The sequence below is a fragment of the Sander vitreus genome, chromosome 16 (assembly GCF_031162955.1).
Source record: "Sander vitreus isolate 19-12246 chromosome 16, sanVit1, whole genome shotgun sequence".
NCBI classification, from domain to species: Eukaryota; Metazoa; Chordata; class Actinopteri; order Perciformes; family Percidae; genus Sander; species Sander vitreus.
In genome coordinates, this window is record NC_135870.1 from 8,853,083 (window position 1) to 8,870,867 (window position 17,785).

Below are 17,785 nucleotides of genomic sequence, written 5' to 3' on the forward strand. Positions count from 1 at the left end.
AAAAAAAAAAGATATATTGTGCAGCCCTACTTCAGCAGTATACAGTACAGTAAATGGATAATTAACATTACATACACTGGTTTGTTTAGTTTAAGGTAAAAAAAGAGCTACATTTTCTTGTAAGGTAAAGGAAGGAACAAGCTTCTCTCTATTTTACCAGTCGATTGTGTACCAGTCGAAGTGTAAAGAGCTTTATTTCCTCGAGCCATTTTAACTATTTAACTAATTGCATTGTTAATTGATACATTCAGTTATGTTTTTTGTCTCGTCTGATAACCTTTTACTGCCTTTTATCAGTTTCGGGACTCCGTGTTTGGCAGGTTGATGCCCGGAAATCAAATTGTGCTCCATCATCTTTCTTTAAATTTCCTCATGTCATTATTTGCCCCAGAGCAAATATTGTATTCTCATTGTCAGTGGATTTCACACAGGGTTCATAAGCATAATGCAATAGAGATAAATGAAATCCAGCACCTGGTTTTTGGTTTCACACTTTCCTTTCATCTCACCGCCAATACCACTTCAGTCTGCGGCATGAGCATTTCCCCATTCCACCAAAACCCCGGCAATTGGTCTCTCTCTGTCTCTGTGGTGTGTTTCCTCCTCTCCCTCTCTGAACCTTTTCTCCATTTAATCAGCTCCCTCAGGACTCAGCTCTGTATAATTAGAGACTGAAACTTTAATCACCATGGATCCAGGGCAGTGGAGAGCAGGGCATTTCAAATAGACACACACAAGCAGGAAATGAGCATGAAAGAAAGTATGGAAATGTAGAAACGGATGTGACAAAAATTCTTGTCAATGCAAATCATGACACGTATTTGTTATCAGCCTGTTAAAAACATTAACACAGACAGTAAGGACATTTTCTTTTTTTTTTTTTTAAAGATATCTCATAATCATGTCTGGTAGGTCTCGGATTGTTCATAATGTCTAGCTAATTGTTCCTTGGCAGCATTGTGTAGCTGGATTAAAAGGTCACAGTTGGCAGGATGTCCTTACATAACAACAGCTGTCTCCTCACCTCCACTCCTACTGTCTCCTCCTATCTGATCTCTTATTCTCTCTCTCTCTCTCTCTCTCTCTCTCTCTCTTCTATTTTTCCATCTTCTTACCCTTGCCTTGTTTCCAGACTGGCGTTCATTTTACCCTTTTCTTTTTAAACATGTCATTTTCCTCATCCTCTCTCCACTTTACATATTAATCTGGCTGAAGACCATTCACATTTGCTGTATATTAACATTTTGGCAGAATGTGGTGGATAACAAACTGGATATTTATTGTTTTCTGAGAAACTGTCTGTTCAATGGGAAGCTAGCAGTGTATTTTGTCCTTAGCACATTTAAAAAATAAAATAAAATGTAAAAAAACATTGTCCAAAATTGTACTGTTTTGTTCCCTGAACACAAGGTGTGATTTTGTTGAGTGAGTTGTTGGGTTTTCAGTTATTTATAGTGCAAAATATAACATAAAGACATTTGGAAATGAAATCAAACTTTAAAGCGGCTAACAGGTATCCATGGATCCAGGACCATTAGCTTAGTGCAAAGACTGGAAGCAGGAGGAAACGGCTAGCCTGACTTTGACATATGATGAGTTATTAGTGAGCTTTAGAGGTGCGGGCAGGAGGATTTGTTTTACCTTTGACAGCGTCGGGCTAGCTCAATCTTCTCATTAAATTCTCGGCAAGAAAAGAAATGAGCTTCTTTTCCAGAATGCCAAACCATTCTATTTCATGTATTAAATGGTTGCTTGGAATATTGCTTGGATTTGTGACCTTGTATAAGCCACTGTATGAAACTAGCTTTATGGCTGAAACGTTAAACACCAGGGCGCCTGGGTAGCTCACCATGTGCAGAGGCTCGGTCCGCGCCGCAGCGGCTGCGGGTTCAGTTCCGACCTGCAGCCATTTGCTGTGTGTCATTCCCCCTCTCGCTCCCCTTTCATGTATAAGCTGTCCTAGCAAATAAAGGCCTAAAATGCCAACATCAACAAAAATCTTACAAAAAAAAATAATAGTAAAACACCAGCATTTTGTAACATGATAGATGGCTTTGGCCTGACAGACCCCGTGTAGGCCCTGGTGGATGGTAGCTACCAAGAGTTGAACCCTGCATCATGTTTAGAAGTTTTGATTTGAGTCGACAGGCCAGACTTTCTAAGTTCCTCAGCAGAAAGCCTTGCCAGCTGACAAGATGAAAACATGTTAGTCGCTCAGTGCAGACACAGCTGTTGTGTACCACTCAGCGAACAGAGTGGAGGCAAACCTACATCCTTGGCCTTTTATTTAAATGTTGTCTAATTTAGCTGGTGTAGTTTGTGTTTTGTGCCCCTGAGAAGCAGAGACGTGGGTCAGCTGTATATGGCCCCATGATAATTCCTTGTCCTTTTCTATTTATAACAGGATACTTATCAGCCATGTGAAAGGTTCCTTAGGAATTGTCCTGAATATTTTAGAGGATTTATGAGGTAAAACTAACAACGTTTAATGCTTTTAGCTACTATCTGTCAGAATGCACCTACTGGTTCTCATTACAGTCAAGGTGAAGTTAGGGCAATCTATCTCTGTTACCCAAGTGTCCTTTCTCTTTTCACTGGCACCAGAGAGCTGCAGAGAATTTTTTTTTTAGTCTGCTTGTCTACCACGATGCAGCAGACTTTATAAGTGCTCCTATTGTGAGCTGCAAAGCTAATAAAGATGCTGATATATTAGAGTGCACTCCAGATCATGTTTTAATGCTCACAGATTGATTCCAATGATGCCCTTAATTCTGTGAGCATGCCAAATGTGCAGCAGGACATACACTGTCACTTTGGGGTGGCAGTAGCTCAGCCCACAGGGACTTGGCTTGGGAACCGGAGAGTCGCCGTCACCGGAGAGTCGCCGTCAAGTCCTGTGCGAACCAAGTATGAAGCGTGGACTGGTAGCTGGAGAGGTGCCAGTTCACCTTCTGGGCACTGCCAAGGTGTCCTTGAGCAACTCCTCAGGGTACCTTTAATGAGCAGCCCCTCACTATGATATCTCTCCATTAGTGAATGTATTGGTCCTGTTTGTGTATGTGTGTGTATTTCGGGCCTGTGTTTAATAACTAACAACAGAGTGAAAAAATTTAAGTATCACTTGAGGTTGAGTCAGAGTGTGTGTGTGTGTGTGTGTGTGTGTGTGTGTGTGTGTGTGTGTTTAAGTGTTTAATCTTTTCATTTTTCAAGGCAGGTTTTCTATATTTTGATTGTCTTGCTTTTTTCTTATATGATACTAAACAATATATATTTGGATTAAGAAATGTACACTGAACAAAACAAGACTTTTTAATAAGTAATCTTGGGCTCTGGGAGCTTGTGATGGCATGTAGTCAACAAAGTATTTGGCAGATTAATCAATAGTTAATAATCTGTAGTTACAGCAGGTGAAGTAAATGTTTTCCAATCCTCTTGACTGATTCATCACGTGTTTTTGTTCAGTTATATGTAATCAGCTGCAATCAAATCTTCTATGATACCAACAAACCTACAGTATGAAAGCTTAATTTACTGTCATACAGTTTTAAAACTGTGCTGCCTGTTGGAATCATTATAAACTGTTAAGATTTTTGACTTATTTGATACTATTCTGATGATGTGCTTTTTTTTGGTGTGTTTTCTTAGTATGAATTCAAGGCCAAGAACATCAAGAAGAAGAAAGTCAGCATTGTGGTGTCTGTGGACGGGGTCAAGGTGATGCTGAGGAAGAAACAGAAGGTAAGTCAATCGTGACACACTCTAAAAGGAAAAATGTATAACAATTTCCACTGGATTCAGCAGGAAAGAACAACCTGAAAGACCTATACCTAACTACAAGAAAGCTCACAGGCAAATTCAGACACGCACAGGCACACGTTAAAAACTCACAGGGTGTACTCCTCACAACCAAGGAAGACCAGGTGAAGAGGTGGACTGAACACTTCAGAGATCTGCTCAACAGGCAGCCTCCTCATCTGACAGCAGCATTAAGGCCTTGAAAGGAGGGAAAGCAGAGGGACCAGACGGGATTCCAGCAGAAGCTCTTAAGGCCGACACTGAAACCTCCACCAACATGCTCCACCACCTCATGAAAACCATCTGGGAAGAAGAAAATGTCCCATCTGACTGGAAAGATGGCTACATCATGAAAATCCCCAAGAAAGTAGACCTCCGGGAGTGCAAAAACTACAGAGGAATAATGCTCCTTTCAACACCTGGGAAGGTGCACAACCACATCCTGCTCGAGAGGCTCCAGAAGGGCGTCGATGAGAAACTGAGGGAAAACCAGGCTGGCTTCAGGAACAATAGACCCTGTGGAGACCAAATTGCCACTCTTAGGATTATTATCCAACAGTCCATCGAATGGAACACGTCTGTCTATGTGAATTTCATAGATTTTGAAAAAGCCTTTGACAGTGTGGATAGGGAAAGGCTGTGGAAACTGATGGCTCATTATGGAATCCCAACAAAGATCATCAACATCATAAGGAGCACCTACCAAGGGAAGAGATGTCAAGTCCTCCATGAAGGATGTATATCGGAGGCATTCGAGGTTCTGACTGGTGTGCGGCAAGGGTGCCTGCTCTCACCCTTTGTTTTCCTCCTCTGCATATACTGGGTGATGAAAGAAACAACCAACAATAGACGAACCGGCATAAAGTGGAGCTTGACCGAGCAGCTAGAAGATCTCGATTTCGCTGATGATCTGGCACTACTGGCCCACACACTCCAACAGATGCAGGAAAAATCAGGAAAACTGGAGGAAACTGCTGCTCTGCTCGGACTCAAAATAAACTTATCAAAAACTAAAGTATTGCGTATCAACAGCAAGGACAACACACCCATAATCATGGACCAAAACTCGAGGATGTAGAGGATGTAAACAGCTTCACATACCTTAGTAGCATCATTTCAGTGGAAGGTGGCACGGAGGACGATGTCAAAGCCAGGATCGGAAAAGCAAGGACAACATTCAACATAGGGTTGGGCGGTAATACGGTATACCGCTGGGTCTAAAAATAGCAATGGTATCAGTTTCAATACCGTCATTAAAAAAAATGCAATACACTTATATAGGAGACAAGGATTAAATATTAAATTGTGGTGACCCACAAGTAAGACTGAAAGAGACATTCATCAAGGTACTGTATCTTTAAGGGAGAGGTGTTATGATATACGAGTTCCGGGTTAACGGCTGAATTATGTCAAACAACGACGGTGGTGAAAATACTGTTGCTGTGGCGGCGCCGGCCGCTGCTAGCGGTGCGGCTAATGTCGGTGCTATCTACGCGGCCACCATCAAGTTACCAGACTTTTGGCAGCACAACCCACGGCCGTGGTTTCAGCACATCAAGGCCCGGTTCCAACTGAGGGGAATAACACAGGACGTTACAAAGTATTTCCACGTGGTATCGGCCTTAGATGCCTCAACAACAGCCAGAGCTATGGCGCTGTTAGAGGCTCCTCCGGCTAACGGCAAGTACGACGCACTCAAAACATTCCTGTTGGAACTCTTTGAACTGTCGGAGCTGGAGAAAGCAGACCACCTGCTGTCCCTGAACGGCCTTGGCGACAGCAAGCCGTCCAAGTTAATGGAGAGGATGCTGGCTGTGCTGGGCGCGGCGGATCCCTCATTCCTCTTCGCCCACATTTTCCTGCAGCAGCTTCCAGCACCCATGCACACCGCACTGGCCTGCTCCCCCCTCTCTTCCTCCAGAGACTATCGGGCGCTGGCTGTGGAGGCAGACAGGATTTTCCTCGCCAACCGGCACCATTTTGTCCACGCGCTGCTGCCCCCCCAGCACACGTCTGCCCCACTTGCACTCCACAAAATATAATTTATGTAATTATGTGTGGTTGTCATCACGTGACAGTGTGGAGGAGAAAGTAGTTTTTTGTAAGTTGTTGTTATGTTATTATTGTTTCAGTATTAGTGTTTGGTATTCAGTTTCTGAACGGTGCACAAGCCAACAGTTTGGTGACGCCGTCTGAGCCTTACGTCATCATTTTTTATTAGTCATGGTAATACCATATACCGTGGTAAAATAGGGAGGAGGTTTGATGGTATCAAAATTTGGATACCGCCCAACCCTAAATTCAACATGCTAAAAAATATCTGGAAGGCAAAAAACCTGTCACTCAAGACCAAACTGCAAATCTTCAACTCAAACGTAAAGACCACTCTACTTTATGGCTCAGAAACCTGGAGAATTACCACCACCATACTCTGCAGACCTTCATTAACCGGTGCTTCAGATGACTCCTGGGAATATACTAGCCCAACACCATCTCTAATGCCAACCTGTGGGAATTCACCAAACAAGACCCAATAGAAATGCAAATCCGGAGGAGGAAGTGGATAGGGCACACACTCAGAAGAAAGAAATCAATCACTAAACAGGCGCTGACGTGGAACCCACAGGAACCCACCGGAAGAGAGGCAGACCGAGAACCACCTGGAGAAGAACCACAGAACGGGAGATGAAGAAAGAAGGGCTGACGTGGCAACATCTGGAGCGGAGGGCCCAAGATCGGAGAGGATGGCCTATGCTTCATCGATGGCCTATGTTCCTATGGGAATTTAAAGAACTAACTAACTTACTACTGGATTCAGAAACTAAACACCAGAGTTGGTAACACTGAATAAAAAAGACACATTGCAGCTTTAAATGAGATGTAAAAATGGCTATCTATATTAGTAATAATAAATGAATAACTTCTTCAGACATGCTTTATCAGTGATGCTTTATTGATGCTTAATCACAATCATCTGTCTCATACACAGAGGAAAGAATGGACATGGGATGAGAGCAAGATGCTGATCATGCATGATCCCATATACAGGTCAGTCACACCTCTTAATCTTTTTCATTCATTTAATATATACATACTGTATGTAAAACAAATATTACATCTTTCTATCTTTGCCACTTGCTTTACACACACAGGGGGTTAAACTGCCTGATATTCAGTGCAGTCTATTCTTTGCACTCTGTGTGTTCTTGTTAGCTTTAACCAAAGTAATAAGACTGTGAGCATACTGCAGGTAATACAAACTGTATTACCTGCAGTATTATCCTCTCTATCCTCTCAGCTTGACCTTTTGTGGATGAAGCTGAGGCTTGCTTTATAGCCCCCCCCCCCTCCATGTACTTTACCATGCAGGACAAATGTGCTTTAATGTACTGTACCGTATGTGCCTAATGCACTTACATTCATAATATAGCATGAATGAATAATCTATAACTTGTAGTTGGTAGAGCATATGTCAGTATGTCATTTTTACATCTCCCTCTCAGATTATACTAAAATAACATTATAGTGTAGAGTAAATAACATGCATTCATTAGGGCCACAACATCCCATCACCTACCTTCCCTGTAGGGTCCATGGTGATGGAGCCTGTCAACCAATCATCAACAGGCCTGTGAAGCTGTCAGTCACTGCTAAACAACTCACAGCAAATAAACCGTAAAGTGTCAAAACAATACTGTCTGTCAGGTGCTGAGAAGAGAACGAAAGTTTAAAATGGAAAGTGCGGGCAAAAATTAAAGGTACGATTTTGGCTGGCTTGAAACAAGCAAGCTAATAAGGCAATCTCTTCATGGAAATAAAAAGATTCAGAGATGGCGTAGGCAGGCACTTAAAAGTGTCTTTGTGTGTGTGTGTGTGTGTGTGTATTATGTGTATCTGTTTGAGGATCTCATTTGGCAAAGCCACACCTCATCAAGGGACCGTGTGTGTTAAATGTAATTATCCTTGCTTGTGTTTCTGTGGGTGTTTGTGCAGTGGGGATATATAGTACACTTTGTATCATGTCACTTCCAGTAGTTGATGGTCATAATTAGTTTGGCCAGTTCCCAGTGGAGTTGTTTTATAGCAGTAAAGCTGCAGATGGAGATGCAGGGCAGACCCTTTGCTCTGTAGGGGCGTGTATTTATTTTTTAAGTATTATACTGTAAATAATCCTTTTAATCATCTGATGTATGTCTGCATTAGGTCAGTTCTTTCTACCCTGATTTCAATATTGGGTTTTAATATTAATTTGTCATCGAGGATAGAGACTGTGAAGTAAGGGGTGGATCATCTAAAGAAAAAGAAAAATTATTTTATATATTGAGATTTCTATAACGTTTGTGTATTTAAATTTGGATCATGTTTTCTAGGATTTTCTACGTGTCTCATGACTCCCAGGATTTAAAGATCTTCAGCTATATCGCAAGAGATGGTCCCAATAATTCCTTCAGATGCAATGTCTTCAAGTCAAAGAAGAAGGTACAACAAACGTCCACTCACACAGCTCCTGACTGTAGACATGCACAGCTGATTACAAACACACTTTTCTGCAATACATGGTGCATTTTGAGTAAGGCTTTTTCTTTTTCTTAACTGAAAAAAACCTGTGCACTTATTCCTCTTACTACCTAATTTGCTGCTGTCATTGCTCCTTGATTTAAATCCCCCAGCTGCATACAGAAAGTGCTAATACACTGAGACTTACCGCATACAGGCTTAAATGTGAGTTGCTTTAGTTTTCTGTGTCAAACTACCTGTGACTGAGGATTGTTTGTATTCCGTTTTGGAATTTTGATCCTTAATTTAAGAATGAATTTCCTAATTATGTCATACATACATAGCCTGCAGTGAATATGCACTGGAAGACAAGGATTACAACTGCATTTTTTTTTAGACAAGTAACTCTTTACCTTTCTTCAGTTTAAGCAGTTCCAGTGTGTGTTGCTGCATTTGTTGAAAGTTACTGCAGTCTTGGCTCACAGGTCTGGTATTATCAGTCAGTTGTAATGAGAATTGTTCCAAAGAAGTGTTGTTGTTGGTCTCTGATCACTGGTATTCAACTGCGTGTCAAGGATGACAGAGTGTTCATGTTTTCAGTCCATCCAAAGACTACAGCAGGTAAACACTGATTGACGCATCTCATAGCAGACAGGACACTGACCTTTTATCTGAAACTCTCCACTCTGTTCTCTCTATCCATCTGCCTCTCCCTCCTCTCTTTCCCTGGCAGACGCAGGCCATGCGTATTGTGCGCACAGTAGGTCAGGCCTTTGAAGTGTGCCATAAGCTGAGTCTGCAGCATGCTGAGCAGGATGCAGACGGACAGGCGGATGGAGAGAGTGACAAGTCCACAGAAGAGTCCAGCAGTCATGGTGAGGCCTACCTGAAAGGGTTTACTGGTATCTGCTGTGCACAGTGTTTCCTTCAAAGTAGTAAGAGTACATTCAAATACACATAGACAAATATACATTTTGGGTTATTATATTGTGGCTGATTTTCATGCCCTGAAGCCAAAGAAACGGTGTACTATTATTTGTTTGTAGATCCTAAAAACTATTAATAGTACACTGAGTCTTTGGCTTTGTTTGCAGCTAACTCTGAGCCACAGTCTGTTTGTACAGTTTAGTTTCTGTTTAGCAATGTGCAAACACCTGCTGCTTGTCTGAGCCTCCCACCTGTTAGGGAACAACAACAACAACTCTTTGTAGAATAGGCCAAAAACATCACAAAAATGCAATTATTAAACCACATTGCTAGGTTTTTCTTGCTGGACTGTTAGAAGATATTTTCTGGATTTTCTTTTAGTGGAATAATGCACTGCATATACCCAGCTATGTTATTGGATACATGACAAGTTTTTATTCACCTCAACCATTAGTTTGTCACATGCAAAATGTATGTATAGAGGTTTTAATACATATTTTTCACACTTTCCAATGAAAGAAAAACATAGAACAATCATTAAAACATTGAATAAGTTAAACTGACAATATTAACATCTTGTCCTATCAAAGGAATGAGTGAGTAAGTACAGTGATAGCAGAGTTTTGCAAGTCATAAGTAAGTCTTTCCTATGAAGTCCCAAATTAAGTCCCAAGGTATATGTAACATTTATGGCATTTAAAAGCAAAATGATCAAGTATGCCTTGGTATTTTTTTTTCTCATACCAGGGTTGGGGTTTGATGGTTGTATAATCAAATCTGAATCTAGTTTTGAATCTCTTCTTTAATTCATTTGTCTTTATAAGAAAAATAAAAAACAAAACAAAGATCAAAATTAGAAGTCTGCTTATCTGGAGTGGTGGGCAGCCGCAGGGCCTTAGTTTGATTACATGCCTCTTTACGACCTAAATGGAGCCATCAAACCTCACTCGCTCATTAAATCAGCACAGGGATCAAACCGCAACAACACACATGTCCAGTTTCACTGGAATCTAAACAGATTTAAGAAACAAGATCAAGCTAATCTGGATTTGAGTGTTCTTTGTGTGGGATGGAGGGTAACAATGGGAAAGATTCCTGTGGTTACAATTGTCACGTCATTGGACAACACAACAGGTTGATTGCCATTGTTACCAGTGATCAGTGTAATTTGCACAGTGAATAAATAGTTGTCTACCACTGAGCTACAGTTGTGTGACGGGCAGAGTTGATCCCGTGTTGGGTAAAATAATGTGTATGTGCTTAAAATAGCATTAATTTAGGGTTTAGTGATCTAAATGAAGGCATCCCTGTTTGTATGTGTTTTATAGACTCTTATGCATTGTTTTACATAAACCCCCGAGGTCATCCTTTTGTCTGTGTGTACTCCTTCACAGGTCGTAAGCTGACGGGTGCAGAGCAAGAGGAGGAAGAGGAGGACAGCAAACTTGGAGGAAGACAAGGAGAAGATCCTTCAGCTGGCACTTCACTGTGTGAAAAGGCAGTCAGTGACATTCTGCAGAGTCTGGCTGAACTGAACGTGGTCAAACCTGGACAGACCATCATAGTAAGATGCAGACTGCAGCACGCACGCGCACACACACACACACACACACACACACACACACACACACATTGAATTGCCCGGACAAGAATGTTATTATTAGCACACTGTATTGTGCTACAGTATGAAGTCAGCCTGACTTTATTACATTTCAAGGGTCAAGAATGGGATTTAGATTTAATGGAAGAAAAATGGAGATGTTTTAAAGGGGCAGTACTCTATTAGTATACTCTATAGTACATTATTATAGCAGCAAACTAGTATTTGCTTTGTAAAGATATAGTGGAGTAATGGCATCCTGAGCAATGAATGAAGTCACACTCCCAGTTTCTCTGTTCTCTGTTTTGATAGCCAGTGATGCTGTGCTTGCATGTTAGTGCATGTGGCCATTAACAAACGTAGGTATTTAACATATTGGGGAACAGTCTGTGCGAACCATGTAGAAGCAATCCCAGCCTGCTGTTTTTTTTCAGCCCCTGCTACTATGGCTATTTTGCATATTTTTTCACTTCTCCAAAACAATATTTGGACATATTTGCGGAAACGGCATCTAAGATTTAAGCCTTTGGATTTGCATTTCCCATGGCGTTAGTTGACCAACATAACATCTTGTTTAAAAGATGCGTGTACTGCTCTGATGCCTTTACACCTATAGAATAGTGATAGAAGTGTTTTTCATCTCTTTTTTCAACAAGCCCACATATCATTTGTTATGTACCGTCCGTCTCTTTATGACATTAAACATTTGTGATTACCCATTGTGCTGCTAAGTTTGTATTCCACTCGGAAAGTAGAAGCTAGCAAGCTAGGTTAGGAACATACATTCACAGGTCATTCAAGTTTTGTCTGGATGATTATTGGTTGATTGAGCATGCTGCTGTTCTGTCCCACTCACTGAAAACTGGCAATCAGAGAGCCACTGTGAGCAAGGATAAGTGGACATTTACTGAGAAAGTAAGGTTTGGCTGATTTGTTGCTAGGGACATTTTTGAAAAAGGTTGCTAAGGGGGTCATAGAAGTTGCTAAATCTAGAGGAAAAAATGCCAAATTGGCAGCACTAACCGTTGGAATTGATGTGATGTTTCAGACTATTTTAAGTCATGTTCATTGGACAGCTAAACCTTACAGCACTTAACCGTGAAATGTAAGGACATTCTCACATTCACAAACACCACATTCTCATGGCAGTTTAGTTTCCATCGCAGATGTAGTGAAGGTTCCCGTTATTACTGACACCTGCAGCAGGGTTGAGGAAGCAGCAGCAGCAGCAGCATCCACATTTTAATGGTTATAGTTTTATTTTATTTTTTTGCTCCAGACTGCTTCTGTCTTTGTAGCTACAGGAGACACATCTGCTGTGATTCATTGCTTTGGCTTTAGTGGTGTTTTGATGCTATTATCCAGACATCGTGCTGCCAAATGGCTCATTGAACTAAGGAAGTGCAGTATACTGCTTTGTCATCTACTGCAGTACCTGACCAGATCATTGACTGTAGCTCTCCATGACTAACCTCAGTTGGCAGCAGATTCTGTATTTGTGAAATTCCCTGGTCACGCTTACTCTCTGTGTTTAGGATTTAGCAGACTTTAAATCCTTATGGAGTTTGGAACTTACTATTATGTTTTGCAAATATATTGGTTGTGACAGGGTGAAAAGATGCAAACATGCAGGCTTTGGTGTGTCATGATGCTTTCCTTTGGATTTGTCACCATAGTGAGTGTGGTAGACACAGCTGTTACCGTGCTGCTCAAAGAAAGTGTTGGATTGGAGGGAACCTGAATATTCCTGCTGGCTGTGAAAGGGGGACACTTAATCCCAAAAAACCCAGTCGGCTCCCTTTGATTTTGGAGAAACGCCACCATAATCCCATTGAGGGGTTCACGAACATCTGCTCTATGGAGATAAGCAAGGAGAGAGTGAAGGAAAGAAAGAGATGGAGGAATAATAAGAGATCAGGATAACAGAAAAAAGACAGACTACACAAAATGCTGGTTGTATTTGGTGATTGCAAACAGGCAAAACAAGGGTGGACAAAATAACAGAAACACGTCTAAGACCATCTGAGGTGTTAAATCGACTTCTCTCTTCTTTTTTTTTTTTTTAAACCATAGTTTGTAGGGCTGCTACTAATGATTATTTTCATTGTCAACTAAAGGCCCTGAAAACATATTTTCTGAATCAGCTTTTTACAATGAACAATCTGGTCCTACATGAGCACAAAGTTTTAATTACTTCATATTTCTTTTACTTTTGTCAGAGCTCCTCTTTTTGAAAAAGGTGACATTATTCTGTACATCACAGTTGAGCAACATTTGAGTCAAAATCTGATGACAGTTGTGGGAGGTTTGCTTTTGTTGCCAGGCCACTGTCTGTCAATCAAACCACTCCCACACAGCAAGAATGTTTTCTTTTCCCCTAACTTTAACTATTGCTTATTTAATCATGCATATTTTCAGGGGCTTTAATCTTCTCAATGTGTTTAATTGTTTTGACAAAAAAGAGAAGAAAAAAAGCCACTTAAAATTTCTCAGATCCTAAGGTGACATCTTTAAATTGCTTGTTTCCGCCAAACCAACCATCTAACACAAAAATATGTCCAATTTACTTTTATATTAAACAGACAAAAGCAGTAAATTCTTTTTAGCTTAATAAATTACTTAAAGGACAATTCCGGCGCTGATTAGCTTACAACGCTAGTATTCGGGGCACAGGGAAAGTAAAACAAATCGCTATTTTATACCACTAAAAAGGCTCAAAATATCACCACGCTTCAACGGTAGCATAACGAGGGTCCCTACATGTTAACCGAAGCATTGAGAACTTTGTAAGCGTACAGACAGTTTATTAAAAAGATAGATTATAAAGACAGTCACGTTCTCGTATACAGATGGCCGCCGTCTTGGGAGCTACTGTCTTTCTAAACTATCTTTTTAATAAACTGTCTGTACACTTACAATGTTCTCAATGCTTGGGTTAACATTTTGGGACCCTCATTATGCTACCGTTGAAGTGTGGTGATATTTTGAGCCTTGTTAGTGGTATAAAATATTGATTTGTTTTTACTTTCCAAGTGCCCCGAATACAAGCGTTGCAAGCTAATCACCGGTTCGCGCTAAAGCTAGCTGAAGCTAGATACACATTCGACTACTATGAAAACATGTCCCAGGGGACGCTCAACACAGTAAACATATGTTATTAATCCCGAAGTACATTTTGCGCCGGAATTGTCCTTTTAAACGCTTAATTGATAATCAAAATCATTGTCAAGTAATTATCTGACAATTGACGAATCAATTAATCAAACCCTTTTTCAAGTACCATTAATAGAGCTGGGCAATATATCGATATTATATCGATATCGTGATATGAGACTAGATATCGTCTTAGATTTTGGATATCGTAATATGGCATAAGTGTGGTCTTTTCCTGGTTTTAAAGGCTGCATTACAGTAAAGTGATGTCATTTTCTGAACTTACCAGACTGTTCTAGTTGTTCTATTATTTGCCTTTACCCACTTAGTCATTATATCCACATTACTGATGATTATTTATCAAAAATCTCATTGTGTAAATATTTTGTGAAAGCACCAATAGTCAACAATACAATATCGTTGCGGTATCGATATCGAGGTATTTGGTAAAAAATATCGTGATATTTGATTTTCTCCATATCGCCCAGCCCTAACCAGTAATTGTATTATTAATATTCAGTACTAAAGAAGCAACAAGTAAAGGTAAAGTTTGGAAGAAAAAAATGGTTTAGTTATTATTCAGTAATAACTGACACAAATTTAGATAATCTGCTTGATCACAATTTGAATGTGCTGTACTTTACAGTGTGCTACTTCGCCCTCTAGTGGTGTGATGTAGGAGTTACAGTATACTGTGTACCACTGTACCAAAGCGTCATGCAGTTTTGCATGACAGCAGTAGCAATTTGTGTGATTATACAGACATGAATTGTATACGTTTATGTTGGACTTGAACATAGTTACACACTAAATCTGTCTCTCTGGTTCAGTGCTGATATCTCTGGGGACAGAAACATTGACACACAATTGATCTGTCCCTACTATCTGTGAGAAGAGGGTGAAGTAGTGAAAAGCTGCTGAGGGAATTTCTTCCAGTAATATTTGTGCTACCAGAGATCATCAATGATCTAAAAATCCAGGGAGGAAGGAGACTGAGGGAGATAAATGAAGACGGAGGAAGAGAGTGTGTGTATGATAATGAGCTCAGGGATTATTCCGATCCTGATGAAGGGTTACATTAGGGCTCAAAGGGGCTCCAGATCAGTGGGTCGCAGTCCTGGTCTCGGGGACTCTAGAGGACTGGGTGGTTTCTATCCTACTGGCTCGTTAATTGCTTTCATCTGGTGTCCTGAGGTCTAAAAATAGCTCCATGAAGCCAGAGTTGGAAAAACTGGCAGCACTATGGTTCCTGAGGTCCTTTTGTGTCTTTGATGGTTTTTTGTGGGTTACAGTATGTGTCAGGGAATACGATGTCAGGGAGAAATGTTGTTTTACTACCTTCCATCAATAAAACGTGTTTTTATGTGTTTGTCTGTGTTCAGGACTTTGATCGAAGGTCCCTCTTCACTGTGACATCCCAAGGCATTACTCCCAGCAGCCCTTGCTCTCGCTCTCTCACTCCGCTGGCATCACAGCACTATCTGCAGCTTCTTCAGCAGCAGCTACAGCAGCAACAGCAGCACACACAGGTGGCTGTCGCACAGGTAAGAAACACACATTCATACGCAGTGTGCAGGTTGTGTAAAACATAGTCTCGCTTTGCCAGACCCTCTTCCAAAGCGCGCTGAGGGAGAGTCTGGCTACTCCACACAGCATTTGGAGATGGGAAGGAAAACGTGCTCTGGTTTAATGGCATTTCGTTAAACCAATCAGAATCGTCTTGGGCGGTGCTAAACTCCGCACAGCCGCTGCAAAATAGTCGTGCGAGGAAAAAAAGCTCAGATTGGACAGATAGTCTAGCTAGCTGTCTCAGTTTACCCTGCAGAGATCTGAGGAGCAGTCAACAATAGTCCTCATAATCCACCAAATTTAAAATTCCAACACAATGAAAGCGAAAGGAACCGGAAAATACATGCATCCGGTGGAATTTCCTGCATCACTGGAGCAATCGTCGAAGTGGAACACCAAGGATATAGACTATGTAAAACACAACAGTAACTGGACACACATGACCAAGTATCTTTGAACCCTCTACTGTATTACACCTTCAAATACAAGATCAGATTTAAGGCTGCAACTAACAATCATTTTTAATTATTGATACATTTGACGATTGGTGTTTTCGATTAATCGTGGTCAAAAAGGCCCATCACGACTTCCTTGAGCCTAAGATGGCGTCTTTAAAACGTCTTGTTTTGTTTGACCAAAAGTGAGAAACCTAGATGCAGTCAGGTCCATAAATATTGGGACATCGACACAATTCTAATCTTTTTGGCTCTATACACCACCACAATGGAGTTGAAATGAAACGAACAAGATGTGCTTTAACTGCAGACTTTCAGCTTTAATTTGAGGGTATTTACATCCAAATCAGGTGAACGGTGTAGGAAATTACAACAGTTTGTATATGTGCTTCCCACTTTTTAAGGGACCAAAAGTAATGGGACAATTGGCTGCTCAGCTGTTCCATGGCCAGGTGTGGGTTATTCCGTCATTATCCCATTTACAAGGAGCAGATAAAAGGTCCAGAGTTCATTTCAAGTGTGCTATTTACATTTGGAATCTGTTGCTGTCAACTCTCAATATGAGATCCAAAGAGCTGTCACTATCAGTGAAGCAAGCCATCATTAGGCTGAAAAATCTAAACAAACCCATCAGAGAGATAGCAAAAACATTAGGTGTGGCCAAATCAACTGTTTGGAACATTCTTAAAAAGAAAGAACGCACCGGTGAGCTCAGCAACACCAAAAGACCCGGAAGACCACGGAAAACAACTGTGGTGGATGACCGAAGAATACTTTCCTGGTGAAGAAAACACCCTTCACAACAGTTGGCCAGATCAAGAACACTCTCCAGGAGGTAGGTGTATGTGTGTCAAAGTCAACAATCAAGAGAAGACTTCACCAGAGTGAATACAGAGGGTTCACTATAAGATGTAAACCATTGGTGAGCCTCAAAAACAGGAAGGCCAGATTAGAGTTTGCCAAACAACATCTAAAAAAAGCCTTCACATTTCTGGAACAACATCCTATGGACAGATGAGACAAAGATCAACTTGTACTAGAGTGATGGGAAGAGAAGAGTATGGAGAAGGAAAGGAACTGCTCATGATCCAAAGCATACCACCTCATCAGTGAAGTATGGTGGTGGTAGTGTCATGGCGTGGGCATGTATGGCTGCCAATGGAACTGGTTCTCTTGTATTTATTGATGATGTGACTGCTGACAAAAGCAGCAGGATGAATTCTGAAGTGTTTCGGGCAATATTATCTGCTCATATTCAGCCAAATGCTTCAGAACTCATTGGACGGCGCTTCACAGTGCAGATGGACAATGACCCGAAGCATACTGCGAAAAGCAACCAAAGAGTTTTTTAAGGGAAAGAAGTGGAATGTTATGCAATGGCCAAGTCAATCACCTGACCTGAATCCGATTGAGCATGCATTTCACTTGCTGAAGACAAAACTGAAGGGAAAATGCCCCAAGAACAAGCAGGAACTGAAGACAGTTGCAGTAGAGGCCTGGCAGAGCATCACCAGGGATGAAACCCAGCGTCTGGTGATGTCTATGCGTTCCAGACTTCAGGCTGTAATTGAATGCAAAGGATTTGCAACCAAGTATTAAAAAGTGAAAGTTTGATTTATGATTGTTAATCTGTCCCATTACTTTTGGTCCCTTAAAAAGTGGGAGGCACATATACAAACGGTTGTAATTCCTACACCGTTCACCTGATTTGGATGTAAATGCCCTCAAATTAAAGCTGAAAGTCTGCAGTTAAAGCACATCTTGTTCGTTTCATTTCAACTCCATTGTG

General features: G+C 41.0%; 1 protein-coding gene across 2 annotated transcripts in view; it reads left to right on the forward strand.

Annotated features, from left to right (window-relative positions):
- Window positions 1-17,785, forward strand: part of LOC144531377 (carboxyl-terminal PDZ ligand of neuronal nitric oxide synthase protein) — a 56,282-nt gene that overhangs the window by 19,810 nt on the left and 18,687 nt on the right. For both annotated transcript variants that reach the window (XR_013503212.1, XM_078271474.1), the window contains exons 3-8: window positions 3,646-3,738; window positions 6,785-6,843; window positions 8,166-8,274; window positions 9,026-9,167; window positions 10,614-10,783; window positions 15,355-15,516. Coding sequence is in view for 1 of the 2 variants with exons in the window: in XM_078271474.1 (XP_078127600.1) it covers window positions 3,646-3,738; window positions 6,785-6,843; window positions 8,166-8,274; window positions 9,026-9,167; window positions 10,614-10,783; window positions 15,355-15,516 (735 nt within the window). In the remaining variant the exon portion in view is untranslated. The remainder of the gene's footprint in view (window positions 1-3,645; window positions 3,739-6,784; window positions 6,844-8,165; window positions 8,275-9,025; window positions 9,168-10,613; window positions 10,784-15,354; window positions 15,517-17,785) is intronic.